General features: G+C 35.7%; 1 protein-coding gene across 1 annotated transcript in view; it reads right to left on the bottom strand.

Annotated features, from left to right (window-relative positions):
* Window positions 1-1,021: 1,021 nt before the first annotated feature.
* Window positions 1,022-14,932, bottom strand: part of phf12b (PHD finger protein 12b) — a 63,833-nt gene continuing 49,922 nt past the window's right edge. Inside the window, exons 10-15 of the mRNA XM_039756708.1 lie at window positions 12,243-12,371; window positions 11,862-11,993; window positions 11,121-11,219; window positions 10,903-10,985; window positions 3,052-3,190; window positions 1,022-2,273 (exon numbers count right to left, since the gene is read on the bottom strand). Of these exons, the coding sequence (XP_039612642.1) occupies window positions 1,918-2,273; window positions 3,052-3,190; window positions 10,903-10,985; window positions 11,121-11,219; window positions 11,862-11,993; window positions 12,243-12,371 (938 nt within the window). The 3' untranslated portion in view covers window positions 1,022-1,917. The remainder of the gene's footprint in view (window positions 2,274-3,051; window positions 3,191-10,902; window positions 10,986-11,120; window positions 11,220-11,861; window positions 11,994-12,242; window positions 12,372-14,932) is intronic.

Below are 14,932 nucleotides of genomic sequence, written 5' to 3'. Positions count from 1 at the left end.
TGGAGTTTGCCAAAAGGCACCTGAAGGACTCTCAGACCATGAGAAACAAAATTCTCTGTCTGATGAGACAAAGATTGAACTCTTTGGTGTGAATGCCAGGCGTAATGTTTGGAGGAAACCAGGCATCGCTCATCACCAGGCCAATACCATCCATACAGTGAAGCATGGTGGTGGCAGCATCATGCTGTGGGGATGTTTTTCAGTGGCAGGAACTAGGAGACTAGTCAGGATAAAGGGAAAGATGACTGCAGCAATGTACAGAGACATCCTGGATGAAAACCTGCTCCAGAGCGCTCTTGACCTCAGACTGGGGCGACAGTTCATTTTTCAACAGAACAGCGACCCTAAGCCCACAGCCAAGATATCAAAGGAGTGGCTTCAGGACAACTCTATGAATGTCCTTGAGGGCCCAGCCAGAGCCCAGACTTGAATCCGATTGAACATCTCTTGAGAGATCTTAAAATGGCTGTGCACCGACGCTTCCCATCCAACCTGATGGAGCTTGAGAGGTGCTGCAAAGAGGAATGGGCGAAACTGGCCAAGGATAGGTGTGCCAAGCTTGTGGCATCACATTCAAAAAGACTTGAGGCTCTAATTTCTGCCAAAGGTGCATCGACAAAGTATTGAGCAAAAGCTGTGAATACTTATGTACATGTGATTTCTCAGTTTTTTTTATTTTTAATAAATTTGAAAAAACCTCAAGTAAACTTTTTTACCATTGTCATTATGGGGTGTTGTGTGTAGAATTCTGAGGAAAAAAACTGAATTTAATGAATTTTGGAATAAGGCTGTAACAAAGTTTGGAAAAAGTGATGCACTGTAAGTTGTGTCAACTGAGCTCTTCTAATTTTTCATCTCTGCTGCCAAATAACTCACACTTGCTTTACCAAATGAGAAAGTATTAAAACCATGGGGACAGAGCACTCACCTGGAAATTCTTCAGGCACTTCTGTGTCCAACCTCTGTTTTAGTTAAATGAAAATAAGATGCAATACCAAAATCACTGCAATATGCTTTGCTGTTTGTTCTTAAAAAAATCTTTATGTATTTACAGTTATAACAGACAAGCAGAAACAGAAGTCAAAGTTTGTTTTCTATATACAGAATAAATGAAAGTGTCCAACTGTAAAATCTAAAAACAATACAGTCACTATTTACATTTGAACTACTGTATTGGGAAAAAAAACAAAAAATAAAAAAGACTTGAACAAGTTACGACAAGTTTCTTTTACGATACATAACAACACAACAGAGGCTCCATGTCAAATTACATGTAGCATTTTACACATTTAAAATCCAATGAAACACTGCCATTTATGATGTATGTACATGAAATCTATGGTCTTTTATTGTCCTTGATGAATTCTGAATGAAAAAAAGAGAGGGTTATAAAAAAAAAAAATAAAAAAAAAAAATTCACCAACAACAAAGGAAAAAGGCTACCTGTAGTGCAAAAGTAGCAAGAGAGAGTCTGGATATTATAGATTCTTATACATTAAATAAAAAGAATGATCAAGAGTAGATATATGTTTCTGCATATGAAAAACCTTGAGCGCATTTATATAAAAACTATCCTTACTGGCACAAAATAGAACAAGTCTTCTGATTACAAGTTAAATGGAAACTGCCTTTTTATCTCAACGTAGATCATTTAGAATGATGAGGACAATCAAAGTATCCCTTCTTTCTTCTTAATGCAAATCTATAACAATTGCTTTTTGCATTAAAAAAAAAATCAATTGTATAAATTCTATGTGCAATTTGCTCAGTAAATCTGAACAAAACAAAAAGATGTACTTCATTTTCATGCAAACGTGTGAACATTTAAAAACTGTTGTCCCTATACAATGCTTCATAGCTACAGCAAGTCTGCATAATTGCATTGCCCACACTCTTAATGCAGCCTTGTAGGCCAAATTAAGGAACGGAATTGGACCGCAACACTGGCACTTGATGGAGGTTGAGTGAAAGCTTTTCATCCGTGTCTGTCCCCTTTGGAGTGAAGGCGGAAATAATGTCATCTTTTGGTTGCTTGCTGGCAAACTCTGTTATACTGAAGACAAACTGGAGGCATCCTAGTTTAATATAGCTGCCATGATGTAGAAGAGCAGTGCCCTCCCATCCGGCACCACTGCCTCCAATCAGACTGGAGCTGCTGGCCTTGCAATTACAAGGCATTCTGGCAGGGCCCTGAGCACGGCTACTCATCACATCTACAGTCTCTTCCTCATCTTTCTTGTTTTGCGATTCCTCCTCCTGTTTCTTGCACCTCCCTGCAAAAAGTTATACAGAATAATGACATATGTTTGAATATTGCTGATGAATATTTATTGCAGTTTCTTAATACAGTAGAGTGTTGCTTCATTGAAATTGGAGGTTTTCAATAAGAAAGCAGCAATCAAAAGTCATAAAAACATTTGCAAATTTCATTTTCTTTACCAGAAGTGTAATTACTTTTGCTTAAGAATATTTATCTTTCTCATTATTTGCATGAATCTCAGAAGGCCAACTTACTGATAACTTAATATTTAACAAATCTTAAATGGCTGTTTTATAAGGGAATCATCTTAAACACCTCATCGATGTTTTTGCTTAAAGACTTTCCAAACATTATTTTAGTTAATATTACTTAAAACTTTTTAGCCATGTCTCCTAAAATGCAAATAGATTCCATAATAAACCTGAGGTACTGCAATACTTATAGATGGTTGTTCCTTCCTGAAAAGATCTACACCGAAAAGATCTACACTAACTAAATTTTGAAGATAACATAATCCCAAATCATACTGGGAGGACAAATGCTCAGATTAAGCCTTTAGAGCTGACTGCCTTTCTAGCCTGAGACTAATTAAGTAATACATAAAGCATAAAGTCTAACAATATAAATCAGTCCCTGTACTACTTCTCTGACTATCAAACTGCACCTGTGGATGAATACATTAAATTACAAAAAATAAACAAGAGGACAGAGCTGATAAAATGTGTAAGCTTTTGTTCAAAGTCTTAAAATAATCCTATTGTTTAGAGGTGCTGCAGAAGAAAAGAGCTTACGTATGACACTTTGTACTTTGGAGACGACGCTGCTGGATGGGACAGGAGATGTCTTTTCAGAGAAGTCACAAGAATACAAGACATTGTCTACCGTTGTTCCATGTTCACTGTAGTTTAGTAGCTCATAATGTTTGGTGTTCTGTGGGTTGAGCAGACAGAAAAAATTAATATGAGCAAATATTAATGGTAATGAATTCTTATGAATTAATGCCTTGCTCTAATATTAAAAAACTAAGAATTTTTGGGGTTATGAAGTACAATTTACAGTTTATGATAAATAAGGTAATAAACATATGAAACAAGCACATACATAGTCATGTGTTTCAATCCTATATTCTGTGTAACGTGTTATACTAAATATCATAATTTTTGCCATTAACTCAAGTGACATTTACATTCCCTCTCCCCACTCTTGTGTATGACTTCAAAAGCAAAACTTTTTTTTTTTTTTAATTCTTGTCTGTACATTTCAATTAATTACACAATTATTTTATGTTAAGTTTAGTGACTTATAGTGCCCTCCATAATGTTTGCCGCGTTGACACATTATTCCTTGATTTACCCCACTGCTCCACAGTTTACAAATCAAACAATCCAGACAAGATTAAAGTGCACCTTGCAGACTCTAATTTCAAGGTATCTGCATACATTTCAGTCACACCATATAAAAACTACAATACTTTTTATATGTGCCCCCCAGTTTCAGGGAACCATAATATTTGGGAAAATTAGTGTCACAGTTAACTTGTGATTACTCAGATGTGTTTCAAAAGCTGCAGAGGCTTGCTTCTACCTGCCATTGTTCAACATGATAACTGTGCCACTGAAAGTCAAAGAATGGGGCTGATAAACAAGACAAAAAACAATAGGGACTGTGGAAGAAAGATGCCGAGGAAGACATTTAATTAAAAAAAATTAATAAACAGGTGAGTAGCGAGTATGGAGCGTTCTGCTTGCAAGTCAGAAAGACTCTCCTTTCCCCATCATCAGGCTGCTTATATAGTTTTTTTACCTCTCTGTGCCCTTTTCTAAATTATTTTTTAAAATTGCTTTAGTGTTTCCTCTTTTTGCAAGTTTTTTTTACTATGTCATCACATTTTTATTTTTATTCCTAGACATAGAACAGTCTTTTGCTAACTGTTGCTTTTATGAAATTACAAAACATTATTTTGTTAACAGTTGTTGTCACCCTGCTTCAAATATTCTTGCTTACACACACACACACTGGTATTAGTCAATTGCTTATATCAGTATATCAATATCAGTACATTAGTAATACATATATTGTAGCACTGTATTATATATTGTAGCTTCCACAGGACATTTTTAAAACCTTAGCATTGCTAAAAATATCATTAAGAAGAAATAATGCACTGTTGAGCTTGGTAATAACAAAGGAATTGGTAGGTCAAGGAAAACTCCCACTACCGATGACAGAAGAATCCTATTTATGGTAAACAAAAAGCCCCAAACACCTGTCCGATAGATCGGAAACAGTCTTTAGGAGACAGATGTGTATATGTCAGAGATCCATAGAAGATTTCATGAACAGAAATACAGAGGACACACTGCAAGATGCAAACCTCTAGTTATGCACCAAAAAGGATGGCCAGATTACAATTTGCGAAAAAGGACTTTAAAATGTTGGCAAAACTCTGAAAAAGGTCTTGTGGACAGATAAGACAAAGACAAACTTGTATCAGAGTGATAGCAAGAGCAAGGTGTGGGGATGAAAAGGAACTGCCCAAGATCTAAAGCATTCCACCTCATCTGGTAAAAATGGTGATGGGGGTGTTATGGCTTGGGCATGTATGGCTGCCACAGGTCCTAGCACATTTATCTTCATTGATGATGAAACTGCTGGCAGCAGTTGCACAAAGAATTCTGAGGTGTACAGAAACATCTTCTCTGCTCAAGTCCCAGTAAATGCCTCTAAACTCATTGGACAGCATCCTACAACAAAATAATCCCAAACATATGGCTATGGTAAATAAGGAATTTTTCAAAGCTAAAAAAATTGAAAACTCTTTAATGGCCACGCCAGTCACCTGGTGTAAATCCAACTGAGCATGCTTCCATATGCTGTAGGGAAAACCTAAGGGGAGATGCCCCCTAAACAAGCAAGAGCTGAAGAGGGCTGCATTAAGGGCATGGCTGAGCATCAGTAGAGAAAATACTCAAAACCTGGTGATGTCACTAAACTGCAGACTTCAAGCAGTCACTACACGCAAGGGATATGCAACTAAGTACTAAATATAACTACTTTAATATATCTATCATTGTTCTATCCCAGGACGGCACGGTGGCACAGTGGTAGCGCTGCTGCCTCACAGTTAGGAGACCCGGGTTTGCTTCCCAGGTCCTCCCTGAACGGAGTCTGCATGATCTCTCCGTGTCTGCATGGGTTTCCTCTGGGTACTCCGGTTTCCTCCCACAGTCCAAAGACATGCAGGTTAGGTGCACTGGCGATTCTAAATTGTCCCTAGTGTGTGCTTTGTGTGTGTGTGCCCTGTGGTGGGCTGGCACCCTTGTTTCCTGCCTTGTACCCTGTGTTGGCTGGGATTGGCTCCAGCAGACCCCGTGACCCTGTAAGTTAGGATATAGTGGGTTGGATAACGGATGGATGGATGTTCTATCCCAAATATTATGGTGCCCTGAAATAGAGGTGCCATGTATAAAACGTTTTGTCATTTCCACATGGTATGACTGAAATGTACGCAAATATTCTTAAGTTAAAGTCCTTTAATCACTGTCTGAATTGCATGATTTGTATTGTCATTATCTGAATGGAAATACTGTGGCAACTAATACATTTCTGTTGCCAATTAGCCCTTTTCACACTTGTGTATTTTTTCTTATAGAAGGCACAGTGAAAGGGTAAACACTCTTCTGGTTCGCCAAAGTAAGGGAAGAAATGAGTATGCCTGTGTTTAGACTGTAAACAAAAACATCCGTCTCCAAGTTTCAACAGCCTTCCAACTGATAAAACACAGCAAAGTGATTCAAGCAATCAGAAGAGATCAATGTCTATGTTTTGCTATATGCCAAGTATGTATAATCCCTTAACAGAGAAGAATGTTAGGAGCTTTTGCCAAAAGAATTGTTTCTGTCCTTTCTGAAATTAAATGTGAGGTTGAAATAAGAACCTGTGCTAGCTTCTTCCTTGAATTTCACTTTAGAGCTATATTAATGAGAAAGAAAAATACTTTGTGATTTAAGACAAGCATATTAAATGAGCTTGGTGTCTTGCATTGTAACTCCCTTTACTTCTGGTTCCTAATTTTTGCCTATGTACTTTTTATTTGTTCCTAAAGTAAATGAAAAATCTTGGGAAACTCTATATTCCTTCTCTCTGTGGATTAGGATTGGAATGAGATTATATATATATATATATATATATATATATATATATATATATATATATATATTGTCACGCACGCGCGAGTAGGAGACCGCGGACGGATTCGAAAGCATCTGGGAAAACATTCGCCGGCAGGGAATGGCGGGTATTAACTTTCTCCCTCTGCTTCCTTCTAGGAAAAGACCTCCCTCCTCCGTAGTCGGGTTTGACCGCAGTGCGGCACTTCCGCCCTTCCTCCGCCATCTTGCCCTGACGTCATCCTTCCCATCCTCCCTCACGGACCTTCCCAGCATCCCTCCACTTCCGGCTCCTCCCCAATAAAATGGCCGCGACGCCAGGACTCGGCGCGTATGAACTGTTAAACTGTTTATGATTTTTGACCTGCATTTTTCTTTATTATAGAATATACGGGGCCGGAAACCCCAACACTTTATACTGTCTCTAGTCATCTTTCACAATATATATATATATATATAGTTTTCACACCACTGTGTATATATATTTGCCCCCTTCCTGATTTCTTATTCTTTTGCATGTTTGTCACACAAAATGTTTCTGATCATCAAACACATTTAACCATTAGTCAAATATAACACAAGTAAACACAAAATGCAGTTTTAAATGATGGTTTTTATTATTTAGGGAGAAAAAAAAATCCAAACCTACATGGCCCTGTGTGAAAAAGTAATTGCCCCCTTGTTAAAAAATAACCTAACTGTGGTGTATCACACCTGAGTTAAATTTCTGTAGCCACCACCAGGCCTGATTACTGCCACACCTGTTTCAATCAAGAAATCACTTAAATAGGAGCTGCCTGACACAGAGAAGTAGACCAAAAGCACCTCAAAAGCTAGACATCATGCCAAGATCCAAAGAAATTCAGGAACAAATGAGAACAGAAGTAATTGAGATCTATCAGTCTGGTAAAGGTTATAAAGCCATTTCTAAAGCTTTGGGACTCCAGCGACCCACAGTGAGAGCCATTATCCACAAATGGCAAAAACATGGAACAGTGGTGAACCTTCCCAGGAGTGGCCGGCCGATCAAAATTACCCCAAGAGCGCAGAGACGACTCATCCAAGAGGTCACAAAAGACCCCAGGACAACGTCTAAAGAACTGCAGGCCTCACTTGCCTCAATTAAGGTCAGTGTTCACGACTCCACCATAAGAAAGAGACTGAGCAAAAACGGCCTGCATGGCAGATTTCCAAGACACAAACCACTGTTAAGCAAAAAGAACATTAGGGCTTGTCTCAATTTTGCTAAGAAACATCTCAATGATTGCCAAGACTTTTGGGAAAATACCTTGTGGACTGATGAGACAAAAGATGAACTTTTTGGAAGGCAAATGTCCGTTACATCTGGTGTAAAAGGAACACAGCATTTCAGAAAAGAACATCATACCAACAGTAAAATATGGTGGTGGTAGTGTGATGGTCTGGGGTTGTTTTGCTGCTTCAGGACCTGGAAGGCTTGCTGTGATAGATGGAACCATGAATTCTACTGTCTACCAAAAAATCCTGAAGGAGAATGTCCGGCCATCTGTTCGTCAACTCAAGCTGAAGCGATCTTGGGTGCTGCAACAGGACAATGACCCAAAACACACCAGCAAATCCACCTCTTAATGGCTGAAGAAAAACAAAATGAAGACTTTGGAGTGGCCTAGTCAAAGTCCTGACCTGAATCCAATTGAGATGCTATGGCATGACCTTAAAAAGGCGGTTCATGCTAGAAAACCCTCAAATAAAGCTGAATTACAACAATTCTGCAAAGATGAGTGGGCCAAAATTCCTCCAGAGCGCTGTAAAAGACTCATTGCAAGTTATCGCAAACGCTTGATTGCAGTTATTGCTGCTAAGGGTGGCCCAATCAGTTATTAGGTTCAGGGGGCAATTACTTTTTCACACAGGGCCATGTAGGTTTGGATTTTTTTTTCTCCCTAAATAATAAAACCATCATTTAAAAACTGCATTTTGTGTTTACTTGTGTTATATTTAACTAATGGTTAAATGTGTTTGATGATCAGAAACATTTTGTGTGACAAACATGCAAAAGAATAAGAAATCAGGAAAAGGGCAAATAGTTTTTCACACCACTGTGTGTATGTATGTATATCTGCAAGTGCTGCACTCCAATACATGGGTCACTTACTTCTTTGTTTGGATTGTGATAACACATGTGTGTTATAATCTCCTTAGCGTTACATTTTTTTCTCAAAACAATATTTAAAAAGACTTGCTTTTTTTTTTTTCTTGATAAATGTTATTTTGATCAATTTTTATCCATTTTTTCAGAGGTTTATCCATGCTACCCACTCCCAGAAACAGGATTAAAGAAAAATCACTGCAAAAAATAGATTTGGTCCAATGATTTCCACAGGAAGGCAGATCTCTACTCTGCATCATATAAGTAAGTCCCTAATAAAAAAAAGAGGATAATGAGTGCTGTACACATAAGCTTAAAACATGAACTAACAACAAAAGCCTTTCTGTCACGCTAGTAGATATTTCAGAATCACTGTAGTTCATGGTACAATGAAATCTGCCAATTGTGAGGTGCTGTAATTTGACATTAACTACCATATTCCATGTAAACATCTACATGTCTCTAATTTTTTTATACAAAACTTTTACCAAATGTTAACATTCCTAGTTAAAAGTAAACAAGTTTCTGAATAACTATTATAGTTTGATATGAAAGAGTTATTCAAGACTGGTAATGGCAAAGGTGTCTGTCGATAGCAATGATTTCAGATAAAAACTAAATACCTAAAAATGTAATATTTTTGTTCTAAGACTTTATTTAATATCGCTTTTAGTTTTTTGGCCCCAGAAATTATGTTTGGCTTTAAGATCATGTTAAGTACTATTAAAACATTTCAAATTGCTTATTATTCAAAGTGCACACTTTTTGTTATTCATTAGTAATGGCTATGCTCAGTGAATTAACATCACCTTACTTACTTATTTAGCCATTCACCTTATAAAACAATTTACTACTTCTGAGTTGTGAGGAACCAGCACCTGTTGTGTCAGTAATAGACATAAAGTATGAAATAACCTCAGTATCAGTCCATCACAGGTAAAACAGCAAGTATATGTTAAATATACTTATTTAAATATATTATATATATATATAATATACCCTATAAGTCAGAGTCTAGTGTGACAAATTAATAATAAAGACAAAGCATTTGAAAATAATTTTTTTTAAATGTATATGTCAGTTTCTGTCATCACAACCTCAGCTTTTATGTTAGTTTCTTGCATAAAAGAAATAGGGAAAATCTCCTTTTACTGCTAGAACAATATAAGGCAGAGAATAGTTTTAATTTTTTGCCCCATTATTATAAAGAAAGGTGCAATATTATCATGGCAATTAATTCTATTTACACGATGTCTAATGAAGACTGCTTTTGCAAGGTTTTGGATAACATATTCCAAAACACAAAAATAAAGGTAACCCTAAAAATGCTAAATAATGGCAATGTTTGTAACTAGTAGTTTACTGTATGCTTCATTTAAAGGGCAGAATTACACTTTATTTACAGAGATATGAAAATGAAATCTGGATACATCTATAAATTTTGGCCATGCTTTCTAAAATTACTCGCATATAAACTGTCTACCTGATAGTATGAGTGTACAGTTTATGGCATTGTTCACACCTCTGGTGCCTTGTACTCCCAGTCTGTGACTAAAAATTCCAAAGTGGGGCGCAGAATGTTCTTCTAGTGTGTAAAAATGTAAAATATTAGTAAAGAAAATGTATGCATTTGGATAATTTTTAAATATTTAATTTTGAAAAGTTTAAATAAATAAGTGACATTACAAGAAAATCTTCAGATGTGAGGGTGGTGAGTGTATTTCTGGAGTGTCATTCGCACTTAAATTACACTACTTTATCCTCTATTGGTCTACATGTAGAACTGCAAATGTAGGCTTGTTGCCATGACAGGTGCTTAGAGCTTAAGTTTACCAGTCTTGACAAAGGTCGATGGTCATTAGGTTTACTGCTGATGAAGCGGACAATGCCAAGTTTAAGGTGAACAAAAATGGCCAAAAAAAGTGTTAAGGATATGAAAACCATATTTCAGTAAGATTAAAGGTTATATCAGCCAAATCAAATCACAGGTCGGCTTAAAAATGATTAGGCAATTTTTGAAAGTCTCTTTCCTGCACTTTGCGCCCTGTGTCTGATGGAACATGCCTAGTTAAATGGATTACTTCTTGCATTACACTACATGCAACACAGTCATGATTAAAACAAAGTTTTTTATATTTGCAGTATAAACAGAAGTGTAAATATATTGATTTTGCACTATAACCCAAGAAAATCAGTCAAAGGTTAATTTTTATAATGGAAAACTAAAATTTATGCGAAAGACTGTATTTTTACACCTGAAGCTCATATGCACATATCATGTTTTGCAAGGAGTGAGACAGAATAAAACTCACCCATCAAGAATACAAGGAAAAAGGCCCACTCACCTCATCAAAAAATATGCAGGCATGCTTTCCTGACACAAAGTTACAGTGACCGTAATTGGTAAGGCACACATCCATGTCTGCACCTGTTTAAAAAGAAAAAAATGGTAAGAGAGGGATTAAATCTAAATTTAACTCTGTGCTTTAAACATTTGAGGCCAATGTCATACTAAAGGTGCTCCCAGACATTATCTCAGATTGTTACTGTACTGTAGACTTACCAGTTCCTATGTACAGAGTCCTATAACACATGTTCACTGCTCCTCCTTTGCCCATAAGTGGATAAAATATCGCTCGTGTTTGCACTTCCTTATTTTGTGCTAAACAGAGAGATAGACACAAAAAAAAAAACAGATTTTAATCATTATTTTTGGAAGGTTTTAAATCAGGTCAAATACAAACCTCATCCATCACTTCACATTTTTATATGCCTCTTTGCTGTTAGAAGTGTGCAACTGGCTTAAAAAGACTGAAATCAAGCTATTTAAAATGTGTACATTTTCTCATTATCATTAGACAGAATCACTTGTGAACAAATGTTTCCCTTCAGCACTGAATAATAACACAAGATATGGCACCCTTCAGGACTCGGTGGTATTTAGAACAATGGAAAAGTTGAGATGAGAACAGGTTATTTAGTTCAACAATCTCATCAATTCTATTCATCTAGATTCCCCAAAATAACACCATTTTAATTCCAAAATAACATGAAGTCAATGCTATTTGCATGTGTGTCTGCAATTTTCTTCAGTTCATTTGGATACAATTAACATAGAAAATGCTGCAACTTACTCCCTTTTACCATTATATAGTAACAGTAATCTGATCAAATAGGCATTTGCATGTTTTTTTTTTTTTAATTTCAGATTGACTGGGAAATTTGTGTTTATATGTTTAATCCTATAGTTTTATATTTATGTACTGTACAAGTACTAAGGCATTTAAAATACACAAGCTCTTACCTTCAGGATTTAATACTGGTGCATTGCACTGATTGATGGGAGGAGTAGGACCTTTGGCAGCAAAAAGCTGCTGGATTCTCTGCCATGCCAAGAGCTTGACAAACTTCTCATCCAGCTTACTCAATTCAATTTCTTAAACACACAATAACATATAATTATAAATACACTCATACAAAAGCAGTATTTTCATCACATTCTGAAAAACAAAATATTTAGAGGGGCAGGATTTGAGTAAAAACGTCAATTTTCACTAATTGCATGTTAAAAATAAAAAACTTAACAGCTGCACAAATGGTTCCTTGACAAATCCTAATGTGTATTTAAAATTATATAAAAGCAAACTTTTTGAATCACTTGTAACTTAAAAAAATAATTTCTCACCCCCATTCCCTTCTATGAGAGCTTTAATGGAGTTGGTGATATCTGCCACCGCTGAGGAGCTTGTAGAGAAGAGGGATGATAGTGCTGTGCCACTGCTTGATGACATGGTGCCAGGACTAAGTTTACCATCTGTGAAGGAACACAAATAGTTAATGACAGTAACTAACGTATCTACTTTAAAATCTTTCAATGCATAAATTATAAGAAAATGAAATATGAGAACAGGTAAGAAGTCAAATTAAAGAACTGTACAGCTTCAAAGAATGGAGCAAGCCCATGATGTTTTACAATTCCTACGCAAAAATGCTCATGAGGGTGTTATAATGTGCACTCTATAGATCCAAAACATTAAATACAAAACACCAAGTGAAGGAATATTTTCAGCCTAGTATAAAATTAATACACAAGATATTCTAGTATCTCAATTACTAGAAGATTTAAAGGAAACAAAAAACACTGGTTACAATGTGAGGTATAAAATACAATTTTCCTTAGAATTACATGCATATTTCTTGAAAGCTAGCATGTAATGTTGTAGGGAGCCAATATATCTATCTTTACCTAGAGCAGGCACTAGGTAATGAAGAATTTTTCACCAGAACAGGCAGTGTTCGAAATGATGTAGTTATAGGGGAATGGATGTGTAGTGTAAATGAGGCAATACTTTTGGAAAAATGCAGCTCTTCTAGAAATTCTACAGGCTCAAATTTTCCCAATGTTCATGATTTGGTTGGCAAAAAGGTAGTTTATATGCATGTACTGATTGTGATGGGATTTTATTAGAGTAGTACTACTTTTGTTTAATGGAAGTTTTCGATGGTTAATTTTTATTTGTTAAAATATAAAAAAATGTATTGGCAAAATATAGTTTTACAATGGTATTGCTTTTTTCACTCTGTCAACAGGACCAGTAATGTCAAGCTTTTACATTACCAGCATTATATTATGAATTCTGTAGATTATATTCCATTGCCATCTATGGTGTTTAATTGTTCCGTTTGTCTGGTCTATTCACTCTCAAGTTTGTCTTTACCTTGTACTTCTCTACTCATTGTCACAACAAGAAACACAGACTCCAGAGTAAAGCAATAACTGAGCTAGTTTCAAACCACAACATCAGCATAAGCTACAGATGCAAGGTATACTTTGAACCATCTATTTGTTCCTTTATTTACACTTTCAACTTCCTTAACATTTAAGTATGTTTAGCAGTCTCCTTCTTCCTTAACTTTGTTTCAGAATTTTTCTGGTTAAATAAATAATTAAATGAATAAAAACATTTCTGATTCACTTCTATAATTGTGAACCAATTTAGAGCTGGTCTTTAAATTATGGAGCTGAAATTTTTGCACCTTTCCACGTGGCTATTAGGATTCTGTTGTGACAGTCTTCTCTGAACAGTTCATCAGAAAGTTTCACTCTTGCTCCGTTGAGATTCAGCTCCGCAAAAAGGCACTCAGTATAATTTTGTATTCCAATATTTTACAAAAATATCAGAAGAATACCCAAATATTCAATAAAATGTATTCTTAAAATAATCCCACTGACCTCATAAGTGAAGTGTACTATAACCAATTACAAATGAACAACATCCTGAAACCTGTTTAATTCAATTCATGGTTAGATGGATTTGTAATAGTCTTGGTTTTCTATTACAGTATAGACTGTAAAAGAGCTATTTACAAAGTAAAATCGATAGTCCTTACGTCTATAGTTGTGCCTGAAAAATCACTTTTTTCACTTTAGTTGAACTAATTGTACTTACTGAATCTCATATAGTATTCTTTATTCCAGTGTACAGTCTATTATATGACTGAAAAAAAGTTGGATTGTCAGATTATGACAACTACAAAAACATTAAAGAATTAAAAACTAAAATTTTGAAGTAACTTTCTAACTTTGAACAGTATCTGGCAATAACAGGACTCCACCAATTTTACCTGCCAAATTACTGCTTGATTATATAAAACTGTCCCCAAGCTTTAGCTGATATAAACAATTATGAAATACATTGTACAGGAAAGTCCACACACCATGCATTCAAAAGCTCTAGTTTTCTAACTGTAAACCGGAACAAGAGTGCTAAAATCTGAATATCAGTAGTATATTTCTAATTTCTAAATTCTTTTGAAAGTTGACATTTTTTTTCTTTGTGGGCATACAAGCAGCTTTGACGTACCAAGCTGAAGAGACAATTACTTTATTGTGAGTGTGATCTTAATTATCAATGTCAAGCAAAGGCCTGTAAACCAGTACACTCCTGCACAATCCCCAATAATTACCACCTGATAGAAAATCAGCTATTAAACACAGGGATATTACCATATTTATACCACAGGCACAAGTTGTCTCATTTATAAAGCTCATGTATGGTAGCTCTGAAGCCAGTATTTTTTACATTTACAATAATATATTTGTCAACATTCACCTGACAAAATCTTTGTTCCAACTCAAGCTAATGCAGTTCTGCTTGGCTAAATAAAAACAACTTCACTGATTTATCATCTAATGACATTGTCATCTTTACAAATATTGTTTGCTACATGTACAACGAACAATCAAAGCCACACTGCCAATCCTGATAAAGACGTCTTGCAAAATATTACCTATTTTAAACTGTTTCAATACAGAAACCTATACAAAAAGATACATAAAAGTGGAAAATTAAAGATAAAACACAATATAATTTG

The sequence above is a fragment of the Polypterus senegalus genome, chromosome 6, assembly GCF_016835505.1.
Source record: "Polypterus senegalus isolate Bchr_013 chromosome 6, ASM1683550v1, whole genome shotgun sequence".
NCBI lineage: Eukaryota > Metazoa > Chordata > Cladistia > Polypteriformes > Polypteridae > Polypterus > Polypterus senegalus.
This window is presented reverse-complemented; position numbering and strand designations above follow the sequence as displayed.